Source organism: Centroberyx affinis, unplaced genomic scaffold, assembly GCF_046629955.1.
Source record: "Centroberyx affinis isolate AG114_WGS23_722 - 3 ecotype Tasmania unplaced genomic scaffold, CSIRO-AGI_Caff_v1 ptg000434l_1, whole genome shotgun sequence".
NCBI classification, from domain to species: Eukaryota; Metazoa; Chordata; class Actinopteri; order Beryciformes; family Berycidae; genus Centroberyx; species Centroberyx affinis.
Window position 1 is genome coordinate 244,037 of NW_027279098.1, and position 19,070 is coordinate 263,106.

General features: G+C 41.6%; 2 protein-coding genes across 2 annotated transcripts in view; one reads left to right on the forward strand and one right to left on the reverse strand.

Moving 5' to 3' along the window:
• The window catches only part of LOC139642124 (zinc finger protein 91-like), a 188,275-nt gene that overhangs the window by 146,240 nt on the left and 22,965 nt on the right, over window positions 1–19,070 (reverse strand). Inside the window, exon 4 of the mRNA XM_071516855.1 lies at window positions 16,333–17,188. Coding sequence (XP_071372956.1) covers window positions 16,333–17,188 — 856 coding nt within the window. The remainder of the gene's footprint in view (window positions 1–16,332; window positions 17,189–19,070) is intronic.
• Window positions 1,659–3,464, forward strand: LOC139642129 (zinc finger protein OZF-like). The gene is made up of 4 exons (XM_071516861.1): window positions 1,659–1,721; window positions 1,982–2,036; window positions 2,236–2,524; window positions 2,639–3,464. The coding sequence occupies exons 1-4, from the start codon at window positions 1,659–1,661 to the stop codon at window positions 3,462–3,464; spliced, it is 1,233 nt and encodes a 410-aa protein (XP_071372962.1).

Genomic DNA, 19,070 nt, shown 5'->3' on the forward strand with positions numbered 1-19,070 from the left:
ATTATTACAAAATGCGGCAGATTATTACAAAATGCGGCAGATTATTACAAAATGAAGTTATGTGTTATTACATAATGAAGTGAAAATTTATTACATTTTGTCGAGTTATTACATAATGCGTTATTACAAGCTGTTATTTCACATGGAATGAATTACAGAGCACCGGAGGCTAAAATCTCTTCTCACATTTCAGTCATGGTGCCTCTGGAACATTGTTGCTGTTTTACATGCTATTTTTTATTTTATTGTTTATTTTTACAGCAACAATGCACAATTTAAAAAGAAATTGCACCAGAGTTGCATTTGCATCTGTCATCCCTGATGTATTTGCTTTTTGTAATCAATCTCATTGTTAGGGAGAATAATTATGATCATTCATATCCTGCTGTTACAGACAGCTGGTTAAGTATAAAATATGCAGAAGGGCTTAAATTATTCAGTTTTAAATTTTTATCAAATCACAGAGATTAGAAAATAAACATTTAAAGTCGGCTCATTCCTAGACAAAGAGAACATCATGCAGAATCACTTTGAATTTTCATAATATAGTAAATGTACAGTGGTTCTCAACGTGGGGTCCTTGAGGGGGGACTAAAAAATATAATAAGAAATAAAAATATGTACAAATATATATGTGCAATATAACAATATAACTGATAGCACACTTCTGCTGTCATTCAGAGCTCGGCCAATACAAGATCGTTTGGGACGAAACTCACCAAACTGGTTCCAGACCCATTTGTCTATTTTCTGGAAATTCAATTAAGAAACGGTTTTTATATAAAATAACTGTATGCCAGTTTTTGGCTAACCCAGTGAATTACATACTCCATTACATCTGATCATTTTCTCTTGTATTTTGAACTAAAACCCAATAACCCCAAAATATGCATTTTAAATTATGTATGCAAAAAGACAGAAAATATGACAAATCAATCAATCAATAGCCTAATTAAATGATATCATGTGGCTTATAAAACCTGTTGCTGGCACCATGCTTAGCACAGCATTTCTACAGACATTTCTCCCATGTACACCGGCCTACCGTGTCTGGTCGGGTCGTGAGCTGGGTCAGTAGATTATAAAGTAACTCTCGCAGACTTGGTTACCATGGTTACCATGGCAGTTGCACCTGCGTTTGCCCAGCTGTAAGATACTTTACACTGAATAAATCCCTGATCCGTCATAGATGGAGAGGTTGGGTCATTACCGGCTGGGATAACTTTGTTTTCAGCTTTATGCCGGTAAATTCTGTGTAAAGACGGCTCCAAAAAGGACAAAACATTACTGTGGGGACTTTAAATATCATTAATTAGTAACTTCTGTCACGCCGGTGTTACTGCTAGGTGCCGCTTGGTAGAAAGAGGTTAATGCAGCGCCTAAAACAGTCATATGAATACTGTAATAATTATAATAATAATTGATTACATTTATATAGCGCTTTTCTAGGTACTCAAAGCACTTCACATATCGGGGGGGGGGGGGGGGCGAACTCAACTCATCCACCACCTGGGTGATGCACGGCAGCCAGTTTGCGCCAGAACGCTCACCACACATCATCTATCTCAGTGGAGAGTAGAGAACTGAAAGAGCCAATTAGGTAACGAGGGATGATTAGGTGGCCATGATGGAAGGAAGGCCTGTTTGGGAATGTTGCCATGGCAGCGGGGTTCCACCCCTACTCTGTGATGAGTGCCGATGGGATCTTTATTGACCACAGAGTCAGGACCTCGGTTTAACGTCTCATCCGAAGGACGGTGCTCACTCACAGGACAGAGTCCCTGTCTCTGCCCTGGGGCGTTGGGGATATTACTCATGAGACCAGAGGGAAGATCACCTCCTACTGGTCCTCCAACACCACTTCCAGCACCAGGTGGTCTCCCATCCAAGGACTAACCACAGCCAAACCTGCTTAGCTTCCCAGGCAAGCTAGCGATGTAATGCAGGAGCTAAGGTGCTGGACACATATGAACTGAACCAGGAGACCAGAGGCAATGAAGTGGAGCTGCTGGTGCTGCCGCACCCCTACTTCCACTGTCTGTTTGAGGATGTGGACATTTTTGATTTTATGGGAAGAAAATTAACAGTGTCTGCACCTCTGTGTCCTCATATGTGGCTTCAGCCATGCTGCAAAGGAATCATCATTGATCTAATTAACATTATTAAGTAATAGTAACAAGCATAGGTTAACTTACAATTACGGCTTTCCTTAATGTGTGTATGTGTGTATTTCAGTCTTCCCTCCAGATGTCCAGCAGCTGCTGGTCAGTGAAGAAGAGGTTCCCCCTGAGCAGCAGGACTGGAGCCCCAGTCTGGACCAGGAGGACCCAGAGCCCCCACACATTAAAGAGGAACAGGAGGAACTCCGGACCGGTCAGGAGGGAGAGCGGCTTGGAGGGCCGGAGGAGGCCGATATCACCGAGTTCCCGTTCACTCCTGTCCCTGTGAAGAGTGAAGATGATGAAGAGAAACCTCAGTCCTCACAGCTTCATCAAAGCCAAACTGAGGAGAACAGAGAGGCAGAGCCTCTAGCCAGCAGCTCAACTGAACAGATGAAAACAGAAGCTGATGGAGAGGACTGTGGAGTATCAGAACCAGCCAGGAACTTAGATCCAGCTAGTCATTTACAACCAAGTAGTGATGGCAAGACTTCAGACTCTTCTGAACCTGAGACTGAAGACAGTGATGATGAATGGAAGGAGACTAGAGAATCTCAGTCAGGTTTAGACTCACTGAAAAACAATGAAATCCTTTTAAGTCATAAAACATCTTCTGTTGGGGAGAAACGCTTTAGTTGCTCAGTCTGTGGTAAAAGTTGTCGTCTAAAAGGAAACTTGAGGATGCACATGAGGGTCCACATGGGAGAAAAACCAAACAGTTGCAGTGTTTGTGGTAAAAGTTTTCGTGTCAAACAAAATTTGAGCAGACACAAGAGGCTCCATGCAGGAGAGAAACCATTTAATTGTTCAGTCTGTGGTAAAAGTTTTGGTGATAACGGAGTCCTGAACCAACATATGAGAATTCATACAGGGGAAAAACCTTTCAGCTGTTCAATTTGTGAAAAAAAATGTAACCACAGAGGAACAATGGCAAGACACATGAGAATCCATACTGGAGAGAAACCATTTAGTTGCTCAACCTGTGGGAAAAGTTTTGGTGATAAAGGAGATTTGAAGAAACACATGAGAATCCACACAGGAGAGAAACCATTCAGTTGCTCACACTGTGGTGAAATGTTTGCCCGGAGAGCAACATTAAGGTCACACATGGGAATTCATAAAGGGGGAGAAAGTTTCAGCTGTTCTGTTTGTAAAAAAGCTTTTCCTTACAGGACAGCACTGCATAAACACATGAAAGTCCACACAGGAGAGAAACCCTACGGTTGCAGTGTTTGTGGGAGAAGTTTTCATCAACTGTCACATGTCAGAAACCATAAGTGTGTTGGTGAGAGCAGCAGCAGGTGAAGCTGCAGAGCTGCTGGTTGAGCTGAACTGTTCAGCAGGAACAGAACAATAAACTAGAGATTATCAATTATCAATCAGTTCAGGAGAATTGTTTTTATATTGAAATGGAATTTTATGTTAATCCTGGATGTATTAAGAAACTTGGCATTACCATTTGTACTTCTGTCTGCTCTCCTATTCATCAAAATCCTGATCATAACAAACATTTAACATCAATTAATATACACAAATGGACAAACTGAGGCATAAAACAAATCAAATATTTATTTCATAAAGACACAACTAAAATCATTAATTGATCTAAGGACAGAATATTCCTAACAGATTTTTTCAAGTACCTTCAAATTCAGAATGTTGTCCATTCACTTATCAAAGATAAGTTATGGTTTGGATTATCGGAAGTAGAGGATTGATGTCCTCCACTACAATTAAAGGAAAAATTAGCAAATTTTATGTTATTTTATCTGAAGGTGGTCATTCCTCTTTCCCACCTTTGCTTAAGATTTGGGAAAAAGATCTAGGTATGGTTTTACGTGAAAACACCTGGCTGAACATCTGTGAAAGAATACATTTCTCATTTACAAGTAACAAAATCAAGGAAGCTAATTTTAAGTTTATCCATAAGTTCTATTTCACTCTATAAAGATGCATAAAATGTCCAAAGATAACTCGCCATACTGTCCAAGATGTAAATTTAAAGAAGGAACATTTATGCATCTTTTTTTGGCATTGAAAAGCTTCTGGAACTCTATTCACATCCTCACTAAATCTGATTTTCAGTTAGATCTAAAGTATTAGTATGAATCACTATAACTTATTTTGCTAAGAAATGTATTCTTCTACTTTGGAAAGAGAAATCTCCAACTTTTAACATGTTCTTGGACCAAATATCACAATTTTTACCATTCGAGAGATAAACTCTAGAAAAAAAACAATATCTTTCAAGACGTTTGGCGACTTATTTTCTTACTTAAAAAATCTCTAAAGCTGATCTACAGTTACGGAAGCCGAGAACGGCCGTGCTCGCAATTATTTTTTTAATGCCGTTATCTCGAGATCACAAAGCTTGTTTTCTCGAGGTAACGGGTTAATTTATCTCGTTATCTCGAGCAAACAAAAGGACGATTTCTCGAGATAACAAGATAATTTATCACGAGAACAAGATAATTTATCACGAGAAAAAGACTTTGTTTTCTTGAGATCACGGGATAATTATGGAGAACTGGAAAATGAGCGTCTGGTTCATTTGATCACAGCTGATTTCAGCCTTCAGATCACTGTCATGACTGTCAGGAGGATTCAGAACTGAACAGGAAGTCGAGGCATAAATGTGAAATTTTGTTTGCGTTTACGTTGTTGTCAGTTGTCAAGCTGCATGCTGGCATGGCTCCTGATCTCTGATAAACATGATAAGTAATAAGAGGAAACAACATTTTGTTTTCTCGTGATAACGGGTTGATTATCTCGTTATCTCGAGATAACAGCATTAAAAAAAATAATTGCAAACACGGCCGTTCTCGGCTTCCGTAATTGTGTGTATGTATGTATATAGGTATATCTGCAGATGTGTATGTATATACAGTCTGTATATGTGTAGGGGTATGTGTATGTATATATATATGTAGATGTAGATGCAGGTATGTGTATGTATGTGTGTGTGTATATATATATATACACACACACATATGTATGTACATGTCTTTTTTCTTTTTTGTTCCCTATGGGAAACAGATTCTACTTTATATATTAAGTCTTTAGATTTGTACACTGCTGTTGTTACTTACAACTTTGTCGCTGTTTTTTTATTTATTTATTTATTTATTTGTTATACACATCCTATGTGTTTGGATGTGTGTGTGTGTGTGTGTGTACTCTCACTGAGCGCTTCATGAGGAACACCTTACTAACACTGGGCAGGTTTCAGCTGTCAGCTCAGTGCCGTCCTCCTCCAGGTTGGACCTGTTGCATTCTGGGATGCTGTTCTGCTCTCCACAGCTGTAAAGAGTTTACCTGAGTTACTGAAGCCTTTCTGTCAGCTCCAACCAGTCTGGCCGCTCTCCTCTGACCTCTGACCTCTGACCTCTCTCATCAACGAGGCGTTTCCGTCCACAGAGCCTCCGCTCACTGGATGTTTTTTGTTTCTCGCTCCGCTCTGTGTGAACTCTACAGACTGCTGTGTGTGAGATCAGCAGAACAGCAGCTTCAGAAACACTCAGAGCAAACAGCCATGCTGACCTGTATCTGTATGATCTGATGCACTGCTCTGCTGCCACATGATTGGCTGAATGGATAATTGAAGGTGTACAGGTGTTCCTAATAAAGTGCTCAGTGAGTGTATGTGTGTATGTGTGTGTGTGTGTGTGTGTGTGTGTGTGTGTGTGTGTGTGTGTGTGTGTGTGGAAGGGATGGGGATGTGAATATTTAGTGTACTGTTATGTTTGTGTGTTTAAGCATTGGTGCTGGTTATTGTACACTTTCTTTCAAAATAAAAAGAATGTTACCATGTTTGTGGGTGATCTCAGTGACCATTCATAATTATTCGATTATTAGCTAGTATTGATAAGTGACAAAAGATCAGAGAATTCAGGAAGGAACACTGTGGAAAACGTAGGCGGACGGTATGTTGTTAACATTAGCACTGCTGGCTCAGCCTTTAGAACAATAGCAAGATGCTCAAATGAAGAGAAATCACCAAAACTGACATTTGTGCAACTAAATTGGTTTGAGGAAATAGTGGCAATTCCTCGTTTATCCGCCTAGTCGAGTGAAAGAAATTGTAATTCGGGGGACAGAGAGCTGAGCCAGGTCTCAACAAGAAACAACAAGGGCTTTTTCTTCTCAGCGATAAGATCATTGACTATAAAGGTCTTATTGGTAAGAGATCTCACATTGAGTAGAGCCATATTAGTTTTAGGCTTATCTGATTGCAGTAAATTATGCAGAGGTACTGTAGAAATATGAAGTAGATTTCTAAAATTGCAGTCTGATTTTCAAATGTCGCTGGGCAGAAACCAGCGTTGGGACAGGAAAAGCGATCAGAGAGGGAAATCGGGCTCTGGAAAAGATAACCTACTCACTAAGGAATAAGATACATCTTTTCTATAAAATATGGCAAACCTTTTATCAACTACATGGAGAATCTCCCATCTCACACGATTGAATGATCGTCTGCTTGGTCTCTCTGTTCTCGCCACACTAGTGTTGTAAAAGAATATTCTACTGTGGTCAAGGCTGACCTATCTCTCATTTGTCTGCTGAATTATTTTTGAGACGTCTGTAATGTACTGTGAACGTTTTTGTACTGTCATTGTGTGGCTGTATGTTTTGTTTACTTTTTGAAAAACCAAAATAAAATACTCTAAAAAAGAGAGGGAAATCGGTCAGTAGTGGGACGTCCTTGGACTGAGGTGAGAGTGAAGGTTTAGTGCGGGCAGCTGGGAGAAGAACGGTTACTTGTATCCGGACATGTGGCCGCAGTGGCTTGTCACTTTTTGGGAGTGTGAAAGACTGAAAAAAATATATTCTCTGGAAAAATGCGTGCGCCCAGGCCGCTGGAGTCAAGTCAGGTCAATTTTATTTGTATAGCACATTTAACCAGTGGTGGAAGAAGTACTCAGATCTTTTACTTAAGTAAAAGTAGAAATACCACTATATAAAAATACTCTGTTACAAATAAAAGTCCTGCATTCAGAATGTTACTTCAGTAAAAGTACAAAAGTATTAGCATCAAAATGTACTTAAAGCAACAAAAGTAAAAGTACTCATTATGCAGAATGGCCCATTTCAGAATAATACAGTATATATTATATTATTGAATTATAATTATTGATGCATTAATGTGTAAGCATCACTTTAATGTTGCAGCTGGAAAAGGTGGGGCTGATTTCCACTACTTTATATACTGCTGGGTAGCTTACAGTAATCTGTAATAATACATCACAATTTGTTGATTATAATTTGTATTAATAATCTGAATCTGCAAAGTAACTAGTAACTAAAGCTGTCAAATAAAGGTAGTGGAGTAAAAAGTACAATATTTCCCTCTGAAATGTAGTGGAGTAGAAGTATAAAGTAGCATGAAATGGTAATACTCAAGTAAAGTACAAGTACCTCAAAATTGTACTTAAGTACAGTATTTGTGTAAATGTACTTAGTTACTTTCCACCTCTGCATTTCATACACAGGTAAACTCAATCTGCTTCACATTAAAAGACAACATAGTAACAATTAACAGATATGGAGATAGAATGCAGGTATATAAAATACTCCACATAAATAAAAATAACCTTTCAGCCAAACATACAACGCACACACACACACACACACACACACACACACACACACACACACACACACACACACACACACACACATAAAATACAGCTTTTTATAACCCCTGTCCTGTTCCTACAGCACTCACACACTGGGGGGAAAGTCCGCAGTGAGTTTAGAGTGACTGTGGAGCAGCTTAACGAGCCCCGTGGCGATGACGTCATATGTCTTAATTGCCTGCTTCGGTTTGCAGAGACGGGAGTTGAGGAGGAACACACGGGCATTTCTCCTCTACATCTTTTCCGTTTTTGTTTGTTTGTTTTTGTATTTCGATTTATATGTTCTCACTCAACAGTTATCATTTATTAGTATGTTTGCCTTAAACTAAGAATCTATAACCGTTTTGGAACTTAATTGATTCTCATGAGCTAATTGATGGGAGAGCGCACAGCATGGCGGATATGCTTAATTGGTCAGCACGATACTGCCTTATTGTAATGTGTATTAACACTTAAGTTTAATTATTTCTACAATTATCTTGAGAAGTATACATGGCTATACTATTAAAATGTCAAAGTGTTATCATCAGGCTGTATTAATTATCATAGACTCCATACGGTTGTAATCATTTAATATTGTAATAGGCTCATTGTTGACCGTGGTTAATTAAGATGTAGCTTAATTGTTGCTAATAGAAAAGCTGATGTTAAATAGCTTTATTATTGTAAAGGTTGAAACATCTTTATACCTGCCCGTTAATTCATATATTCACATGTTTGTTATTGTGTTCTCTCTTTGTAGACCGCACACATACAACAGTCTACTTTCCCAGCAGATAGAATAGACGTAATTTCAACGTCTCGGCTGCATATCGCCCCGATTTAGTCCGGCTATGTTTAACCCACTTCTAGCCAAAATGATCTTGAAATTGGTTAGATTTAGTTTTTGCCAACGCAACTTGCGAGATGTATGATATTCCATCATGTAAGCAAAGTGATTACAAGGTGTTTAGTTTCATTTCTTTGACCTGGTCTATGCGTAGCCACGATTTAGCTCCCAATTGGCCGGCTATTTGTAGCCCACTTCTAGCCAAAACTGTTTCATTGTAGTTTTTGCCTATGCAGCTTGTGAGATGGATAATATCCCATCATGTTTGCAATGTCAATAATAAATACAAGGTGTTAGTATCATTTCATTGACATGGTCTATGTGTAGCCACGATTTAGCTCTGAATTGGACCGGCAACGTGTATTCTGCTTTTAGCCCATCCGGCGAAATCGAGCCAATCAATTGCCGTCATTTCAGCAGCTCGGCTGTAGCCCTGATCACCGGCTGTGTGTATCCCACTTCTAGCCAAAATAGTGTTAAAATTGGTTAAATGTAGTTTTCGCCCACGCAGCTTGTGAGGTGCATAGCATCAGATCATGTTAGCAAGTCAACTATGAAAACAAACTGAGATTAGTATCATTTCATTGAAATGGTCTATGTGTAGCCACGATTTAACTCTGAATTGGACCAGCTACTGTATAGCCTGCTTAAGCCCATCCGGCGAAGTTAGCATTAACCTTTGAATTAACATTATTTTTTGCTGTTACACATTCATATACACCATTCTCCGTATTTGACTTTCTTTCATTTTACAAGTAAATACAAAATGCAATTACGATTCTCAACCGCTAGAGGGCAGCTGAACTGCTTGAGAGACATGAGGACTGGCAACACAAGACAGTTGGGAGGCATAATGCTCTTCTCCGCCCGGTGGAAGCAGTCAGAGGCAGAGCAGAACTGAGCAGAACTGAGCAGTTCACCATGTTTACGGCTTATTTGGTTTATCTTGTAAGTCGCTGTGTTTTTGTCTTGTCATGTGTTCATGATGTATCCACATTATTTGTTATCATGTGCAGGAATCGTGCCATTTTTAGCGGTTAGCAGTGAGTAAGCCATAGTGTGGTTAGCTTAACATGCTACCTAGAAAGCACATGTGCTGGCACAATATTCATGCACATTTCACAGCAGCAGACGATGTGTGTTCAAGTTGCATCTGTTTCTAGAGTTAGGGTTAGGGTTTAGTGCCCGTTCAAAACGTGCCTGTTAGCGTTAGCATTCGCCTTAGCGGTTAGCCGCACCTAGCAGTTGTGTTGTTGTTTAAAATGTTCCATGATTGTAGTTTTTGTAATAAATTCTTTATATATTTCGCATGTTTTTATATGTTAAGTTGTTTAAAATGTTCCTGTATGTAATTTTTGCAATAAATTCTTTATATATTTATCTTGTTTGTTGTTTGTTGTATGGATTGACATTTATTATCAGAACATGTTATATTTGAGTAAAAAGAATCCTTTAGCCATTATTTTGTGGTCTATTAGACTTATATGTGTAGTTGTTCAATAGCCGTCTAATTGATGGCTATATACTTGGGCTATGGTTGGACATCTACTAAACTTTCACTGACAGCCCAAATTTAGCCGTGTTTTAGCCTAGACTTCAGGTTGTATAGACGCCTATTAGACGTCTTTTAAACGCAAAATTGCTTGCTGGGTTCTTTCCTGGGCCGAGCAAAGTAAGAAAAAGAAGAAAGCCCAATATAGATCTAGTGAGGCCTTGTTTAGATTTCACACCATTTGTTGCAGAACTCCTCACTGCTGCGACCGGCTGGGAGCCTTTCAGATTCTGAGGCCCCCAGGGATTCGTTTGGCTCTTACAGACTCAGAGTTGAGCCATGACGTTTAGCCTTGCTGCCTTCAGTGAGAGGTGTTTCAGCTTTTTTATAAAGTCTTCCTCAACCACACAACGAATGTGTGGTAATTCAGCATGAGGAAACATGATCCTCTCCATCTCTTCTGCAGAATAGGAGTCTGTACTTTAGTATCTGTAATGCCTTGAATCTCAGCAAAAGTAGCCATGATAAGCCACTCAAAGCTCAGGGAATGGGGGCAGCAAACATGCACTAAAATCCACAAGTCCAGTAGGGGTGTTTGGGATCTTAACACAAAGGTACAAAAAGGGAAAACATTTATTTACATAATGCCCAACTAAAAAGTGTCAAAAGTGCAGCGAACAGACTAAAGGTGGGAGAAGGTTTCTCTGGGAGAATGGATAGGGAAACAGTTCTGTCTTTGAGTAGGATGAACAGTCTGGTCTGTAAACCTGGGCTTGGCCTTCATGAACAAAGAATGTGATGATCAGGAAATTCATTCCCAATTTGCAGACACAACTTTCTCTGTCAAACAAGCAAATAGTAAACATGTTGTCCTCCACCAGTGATGTAGTTCCACCCTTTGGTCAGTCAGTGATTGCTGAGTGAACTTGAAATATGAGTGAAATTGTATAAGCATTTTCATATGGGACAATGAAAGGACAGATTGACCATATATTTCTGTTGCCTACTCTCCTCAGAATTAGGCTTACAAGTTATATCTTGAAATGTAGTAACTGTAATTGTTTTACTCAATACAGTACAAAATATAAGGTGAAGTAAACATCAGAGATGCTTTGCTACAAGCAGAAACTGCAAGAGCTACTTAAGATCTGGTGTTGCAAGTTCCTTCTCATGGTGGTATTCCTTGGTGTGAGGGTGGTAGAGCATTGCGTTGTTGGGAACCCTTCTGCATCTTCAGCAGGTATCTCAGGGTCACAAGCGTTTTGCCAAATGACCAAATTAGCCTTTGCCTGCAGAAGGGTTCCAACTGCGGGCTCTCGTCAACCACAACCATCTTGAGCTGGTCTCAGTTGCCATGGCTATCTCTATCATGTCTTTCTTCAGTTGTTTGGGTTCCAAGCCGGCCTTCTGTAAGAAATAGCGCACTGATGTTGCTGGGAAACTGCGGCAGCTGACTTCAATGGGGAATAAGTTTGCATGCCATCCTTTGACAAGAGCCTCATCAATCAAATCCTGGTACTTGGCTTTCTTCAATTGTTGAGAGATGGCTAGCCTGTCCTCCCAGGGCACCGTGAGTTCGGCTACTGAGATGGTTTTTGTGCTCCTGGATAGAAGAACCATGTCTGGTCGTAGTGAGGTTACTGCCACCTCTTCTGGAAAGACAAGTTTCTTCTTTAGGTCCACTTGCATCTCCCAGTCAGAAGCTTGATGCAAAATGGGGGTTTTTGGCAGTTATTCTTGCTCTAGGAGCCATATCTCCTTCCCTTTGGAAACTGACAAATTCGGGTGGTGATGCCTGGTGTTTGTTGGCTTTGACCCTCTGCAGGTCCACCCATTTCGCAATTTCTATAAGGACCTTGTCGTGCCTCCACCTATATCGGCCTTCTCCCAGTGCTTTGGGACATCCAGTCAAGATGTGATTCAGTGTGCAAAAGGTTGCCCCACACTGCTTGCAGGATGGGTCGTCTTCTTCTTCTCTCCCCAGATCTTTAGGTTGTGTGGGGTTGGCAAGAGGTCAGCCACAGCGCGCAGGAGGAAGGTCAACTTGCACTGGTCGGTACCCCAGAGTTCCTTCCAGGACAGCAAACGCTCGAGTGCCTGGTCCCTTTGCATCCACTGTCCCTGGCAGGCGAGCCTTACCGCTTTTACGCAGCGGTTTTCTTCTGCTGCCTCTCGGACCCTCTGCACCACGAGTCCTCTCTTGCCTTTGGCATTGGCCTTGCTCCATCTCTTGGCATTGTAGTTTCCAAGTCCTAGCCGTCCTTGACAGACCACCCCGACGATCTCCTGATGTTTCCAGTGTGCTTCTGCTTCCATCACTGCTTCCTGGGGCTTCCACTTCCTGCCGCACTTGATGGTCTTGTTAGTGTGTCAGACTATCTCATCCTCAGATAGAAGCAGTGTGCTGACTGCTCTTGCCTTGGTGACTTTGAATTCTTCCATCACCGATGAGACTGGTAAGCGGAGCTTGGAGGTCTTGCTGTACAGGTTGACCGAGCTGAAAGTTGGGGGAACACCCAGCCATTCTCGCACAAAGTTACTGCACAGTTGCTCCATTGCTTCCACTTGAGTCATGGGAAAGTCATACAGCAGGAATGGCCATTGCAGTCTGGGTATGATGCCATGCTGGAAGCACCACACCTTAAACCTCCCAAGCAGCTGGCTGTTGTCTATTGCCTTGAGCCAGATGTTTAGTTGAGCCATGGTGTCTTTGAGGTTGCTGCTGTCCTTCAGGGTGCTGTCATAATTCTTCCCAAGGCATCGGATTCCTTGTTCTTGAATCGTTGGAATCTCAGACCCTTGAATGCTGAAGATGTTTTTTGTCAGCTTTCCTTTCAGGATACTTAGGCTCCTAGATTTTTCTGGTTTTAATTGCATCCGTGACCATGTAGCCATCTTCTCCAGCGAGCTTAGGATCCATCCTTGGATCGTTCCTTGGATCGATGGAGTCATCACAGTTATATCATCCATGAAAGTTCTGCAGGCCGGATGTCTTGTATCGCCATCCGCTTTTGGCCCTCTACATTGCATTACTCCTGCCTTTAGTAGTAGATTCATGGCAGCCACAAACAGGACCATGGATATTGTGCATCCTGCCATGATGCCCTTCTCGAGCCTCTGCCTCTGGTGAAGTTTCCCACAGTGAACCTCATCTTCAGCGAATCCATGTGTGACATCACGAGCTTGACTACTTCTGATGGTACTTGGTAGTGCTCCAATGCATTTTGGATCAGCTGGTGGGGTACGCTTGGGTAGGCTTTGGCGAGATCTAACCATACGACTGAGAATGTGTTCTTGTTACTCTTGGCTTCCTTGATCACTGATGTATGCTCCAGGCATCCAGAGTACCCCGGGACTCCTCCTTTTTGGACACTTGGGTCAATGTACTCATTGGCCAGTAGATAAGAAGTCTTTTGGCAATGATGGACCAGAATATTTTCCCTTCTACGTCTAACGGAGATCTCTCGAAACTGGTCAAGTCCTGCCGAGTTCAGTTCTTTAGGGACAAAGCAGCCCTCAGTGAGTGTCCAGAGCCAGGGTTCCTGCTTCTTCTTCCAGTGTGTCCGTAAAAGCTTCGATAACCTCTTCAGTAGCTGTGGACAGTTTTTGTAGATCTTGTAAGTGGTGCCTGATGGTCCTGGAGCAGATCCTGCTCGAGCTTTTTCCACTACTGCCTGTACTTCGTCAAGGGTGAAGTCTGCCATGCTGAAAGGGGTGTGTGGCTTGGGTGTTGGAAGCTGGAAAGGACAGTCCCCCTGTGGAATGTCTCTGCTGGGGTCGCCATGTGCTGCTGCCACACTGGAAAATTCTCCATTGACTCTCACTTCAACACATCAACCCAGTCTGGTGTCTCCAAGTGTGGAGCGTGTGTAGACTATTATGTTACCTATGATAACTTTAACTGTGTTGCTTTACCACTGAGTCCCCATTCATTGTCCCCCACATTGTATGATAACTTTAACTGTATGACGTGCTTTACCACTGAGTCCCCATTCATTGTCAATGCTGCCCCCTAGCGGCACAAAGTCAACATTACAGTGTGACTAACAAACTAACGAACAGACGGAGACCGATCCATAGTCCCCCCTTTGGTGGGGGACAACTAGAAGGGGATCCTACTAGGACACCCAAACAAGAGATGGACTCTTCTCTTACATTTCAGTCACAATTTAAGATTTAACAAAAGATCATCCTACTGTACCTGTAGTGTTTGCCTTACCTAAAGTACACATCTCTAGGTTGCCCAATTGTTGCCTCTAATGAAAGTCTATTGGAACCTCCATCTATCTTGACAGGTGCCTGCACCCCCTTGTGGTACAGCTACACTCTTATTTACCTCCAGTCTCATGGTGTATCCATGGGTTCTAGCTTTGGCCCTGATTTTGCCAACTGTTTATGGGCTATTGGGAATATAAGTTCCTCCTTAAACATAAAACCTTTCTCCAGTCATATTCTCATGTACAAAAGATATATTGATGATTGTTTCCTTCTGTGGCGGGCTCCATTGGAGAAATTGAATGATGTGATACGGACTTGAATCCGTCCACAAACTTAAAATCTGAGAGAAAATATTCATGTGTGTCACTACTTATTCTCCCCTTAATGGTGAGATCAGGGACATCATTGAGAAACACTGGGATGTGTTGTGTTTGGATCCAATCTGTAGAAAACCTTTGTCTGACGGTCCTCTCTTCTCCTATTACAGGTCTAGAGATGTAAGAGATTTCCTTGTACATGCAGACAGCTTGATCCCCTCTGTATTTATCCAGAGACGTTTGGACAGCATGACCAGATTCTTCCCCTGCCGCAACTGTACGGCTTGTGAGAAGAAAAACACTTTCAAGATTCACGATTCAATACTTTATTGCCATACAACCTTAGTTGTAAGAAAACATGAACAAGCACATAAGGCAGATGATAAAATACATGACAAAAACCCCACCAGCCACCAGCCATACGGCTTCTAAAACATACATGGTAAAACAATGTGTTACAGGTACATCTGCTGTTTATTTATCTCACCTCATACCCATGTGGGTTAGAATACGTAGGTGAGACTAAAAGACCTGTGAAAACACAGATTATAGAACATGAGAACACAAAAGTGCCATTGGCAGAAACAATGTCAAATCACCTACAGCCAAACATTTCCATGATGCCGGTCATTCTGTCTCAAACCTCCTACTGTGTCACAGAGCAGATCAGCAAGACAGGTAGGGGTGGGAATATAGAACAGAGGTTACTTGGGGGCAGAACGCAAATGGTAATGATAATAGTCTGTATTCATGTGAATTGTATAGACCTCCTATGGCCTCAGCTGCCTTATTGACTAATTGTTTGCACTCCCCATTTGCCACAAGTCTCTTTGATTGGCTCACACTGAATTTGAGTCTATAAATAAGTCTTTGTGAAGTGAGTCTTTGTACGGTGCTGAGGAAACTTTCACCTTTTGTCTGTTCACTGCACATTTGACACATTTTAGTTGGACACAATGTAAACAAATGTTTTGCTAGGAGCCTGTTTTGTATTTTTTGTCATAATGTGCAAGATACTTTCTTCAACCCACTTACATTTTTTAGACTTTTTTTTTTTTTTTTTTTACATTTTTACCTTTATTAGACAGTTCAAAGTTGAGACAGGAAAGACTGGCAGAGAGAAGGGGAAGACATGTGACAAAGGTCCTGGGGCAGATTGGAGCCACCAGGACGCCCCTTCTTCAATACATTCAATATAAAACTTTTTTAAATAACATTCTCCAATTTATGTCAGATCTTATTTTGTGAGAGATTTCAATTAGTATTTGCTTTTTATCATTAATTTATACGACAAAATTGTGTATCACAATAGCTTGTTCGCTGCGTATCAGGATATGATTCTACTGACAATAAATAACACTGAATTACTGCCCAGCCTGATATTAAGGAGCCTGTAACAGAGAAATAAAACTCACATGGGAAAGTTGAAGCTGAATTTGAGCCAAAGAGCAGCAACAGTAATTCTCTCTCTCACATTAGCCAACATTAACACAAGATGTGTATGAGCAGTATTCAGATCTGGCTGCATCCCGAACCACAACACTGACTAGAAGGGTTTGGGTTTCCTCCTGAATGATGGACTATCATGATGTGTCTCTAGTTTATTGTTCTGTTCCTGCTGAACAGTTCAGCTCAACCAGCAGCTCTGCAGCTTCACCTGCTGCTGCTCTCACCAACACACTTATGGTTTCTGACATGTGACAGTTGGCGAAAACTTCTCCCACAAACACCGCAACTGTATGGTTTCTCTCCCGTGTGGATCATCATGTGTCTCTTCAAACGTCCTTTATCACCAAAACTTCTCCCACAGTTGGAGCAACTAAAGGGTTTCTCTCCAGTATGGACTCTCATATGTTTTGCCAGTGTTGAGCTGTGGTTAAATTTTTCTTCACAAACTGAACAGCTGAATGGTTTCTCCCCTGTATGAATTCTCATGTGTCTCTTCAAGTTTCCTTTATCACCAAAACGTTTAGCACAGTCTGAGCAACTAAACGGTTTCTCCCCTGTATGAATTATCATGTGTGAACTTAATGTTCCACTCCGGCTGAATATTTTACCACAAACTGAGCAACTAAATGGTTTCTCCCCTGTGTGGACTCTCATGTGTGTCTTCAAGTTTCCTTTATCACCAAAACTTTTAGCACAGTCTGAGCAACTAAATGGTTTCTCCCCTGTGTGGACTCTCATGTGTGTCTTCAAGTTTCCTTTATCACCAAAACTTTTAGCACAGTCTGAACAACTAAATGGTTTCTCCCCTGTGTGGACGCTCATGTGTGTCTTCAAGTTTCCTTTATCACCAAAACTTTTAGCACAGTCTGAGCAACTAAATGGTTTCTCCCCTGTGTGGATTCTCATGTGTGTCTTCAAGGTTACTTTACGACCAAATGTTTTACCACAGTCTGAGCAACTAAATGGTTTCTCTCCTGTGTGGATTCTCATGTGTGTCTTCAAGTGTTCTTTATGACGAAAACTTTTAGCACAGTCTGAGCAACTAAATGGTTTCTCACCAGTGTGGACTCTCATGTGTCTCTGCAGACCTCCCTTGTGGTCAAATCCTTTACCACAATCTGAGCAACTAAATAGTTTCTCCCCAGTATGAGCTCTATGACTTACAAGGACTTCATTGTGTTTCACTGAGTCTAAACCTGACTGAGGTTCTCTAGTCTCCTTCCATTCATCATCACTGTCTTCAGTCTCAGGTTCAGAAGAGTCTGAAGTCTTGCCATCACTAGTTGGTTGTAAATGACTAGCTGGATCTAAGTTCCTGGCTGGTTCTGATACTCCACAGTCCTCTCCATCAGCTTCTGTTTTCATCTGTTCAGTTGAGCTGCTGGCTAGAGGCTCTGCCTCTCTGTTCTCCTCAGTTTGGCTTTGATGAAGCTGTGAGGACTGAGGTTTCTCTTCATCATCTTCACTCTTCACAGGGACAGGAGTGAACGGGAACTCGGTGATATCGGCCTCCTCCGGCCCTCCAAGCCGCTCTCCCTCCTGACTGGTCCGGAGTTCCTCCTGTTCCTCTTTAATGTGTGGGGGCTCTGGGTCCTCCTGGTCCAGACTGGGGCTCCAGTCCTGCTGCTCAGGGGGAACCTCTTCTTTACCGACCAACAGCTGCTGGACGTCTGGAGGGAAGACTGAAATACACACATACACACAGAGTGAGCATAAATGAAATAATGTCATTCCAATAAAACCAATTTAAGAAGAAGGTTTCCACTGCATTGGTCACTAACTCCACCATTTTTTGACCGATTCCCTAGTTACTTTAAAACAAAGTAAAGGCAAGTCTAAGAAGCCTGCATACAAAATTTTGTGTCATTCTGACTTGTTCATAAGAGCACCCAAGGAATTATGGGAAATAGAGTCTTTGTTATAATATAGCATCAACTTCAAAGGGCTGTAATTTGCTCAAATGTCAACATATTATTATGTGTTTTGACAGGTCGTTTTATTATGATGTTTCTGACCACTCTTACATGTTTCAAGCTGATTGATTACTGTGGCATGATTTTACAATCATTTGAACTTCTTGTGCCAAAGTTGAAAAATCCAATGGTCAATAACTGCCATTTTTGACTGATTGTTTAGCTACTTTCAAACAAAGTAAATGCAGGTCCAATGAGCCTGCATACCAAATTTGACGTCATTCTGATTTACGGTTCATGCAAAGAAGATTTTTCAAAAAATCAAAAATGGCAGAAAATCTTTAGAGGCGGAGCTTATAGGTCCCATTGGCAAAATTGTTCACCATGATCAGATACATATGAATACCAAGTTTCAGAACTCTGCGACTATTAAAGGGACGACGGGTATGAGCCTTCGACTTTGGGAGCTTATTATAGCGCCCCCTATGGGCTAATTGGTGCCGTTTTTTGTATCCCAGTAGCAGTTGACCGGGACTGTCTATATGCCAAAATGGACAAAAGGTTATCAATGTATGGCTGAGTTATTGGCTAAAATACAGGGGGGGGGAAATAAAAATAAAATAATACTAATAAATGAAGCATGGCGTTAGTTCATGCAGGACACGGACGTCACGCGTTGCTAGTCATCTACCAGCTGATCACCACACACACCAATCATAATCCATTCTCATAACAAGGCGGTCTATTTAAACGGCCTCCTCCTACACTGATTCCTGCTTCACACTCTGCTGCACACTCTGCTGCTTGGTAAAGCTTTATGCTGCTGCTGCAGCATAAAGCCTCCACCTGTTATAGTCTATGCAGTCGAGCCCACGGTGGCTCTTAAGTGTCAACACTGCTGAGTGTTGCTGCTCCGGCTCTGCTCTGTATTCTTCCATGGGGGGATTTGCATGGCGCCCCTGCTATACCTTCAGCATGCTTGCTGGGTAAGCAGGGAGCTGCTACAGCAGGGCCATATCCGCCAATCATAACTGTATTACCTGGAAAAGCATTGGGG

Bases quoted from the DNA above. Each gene is read 5' to 3' on its own strand.
- LOC139642129 (XM_071516861.1), top strand. From the start codon at position 1,659: ATGGCAGCGGGGTTCCACCCCTACTCTGTGATGAGTGCCGATGGGATC. The intron at 2,037-2,235 runs GTCTGTTTGAGG...TGTGTATTTCAG, and splicing joins GCCGCACCCCTACTTCCACT to TCTTCCCTCCAGATGTCCAG. The intron at 2,525-2,638 runs GCCTCTAGCCAG...ACAACCAAGTAG, and splicing joins GAGGAGAACAGAGAGGCAGA to TGATGGCAAGACTTCAGACT.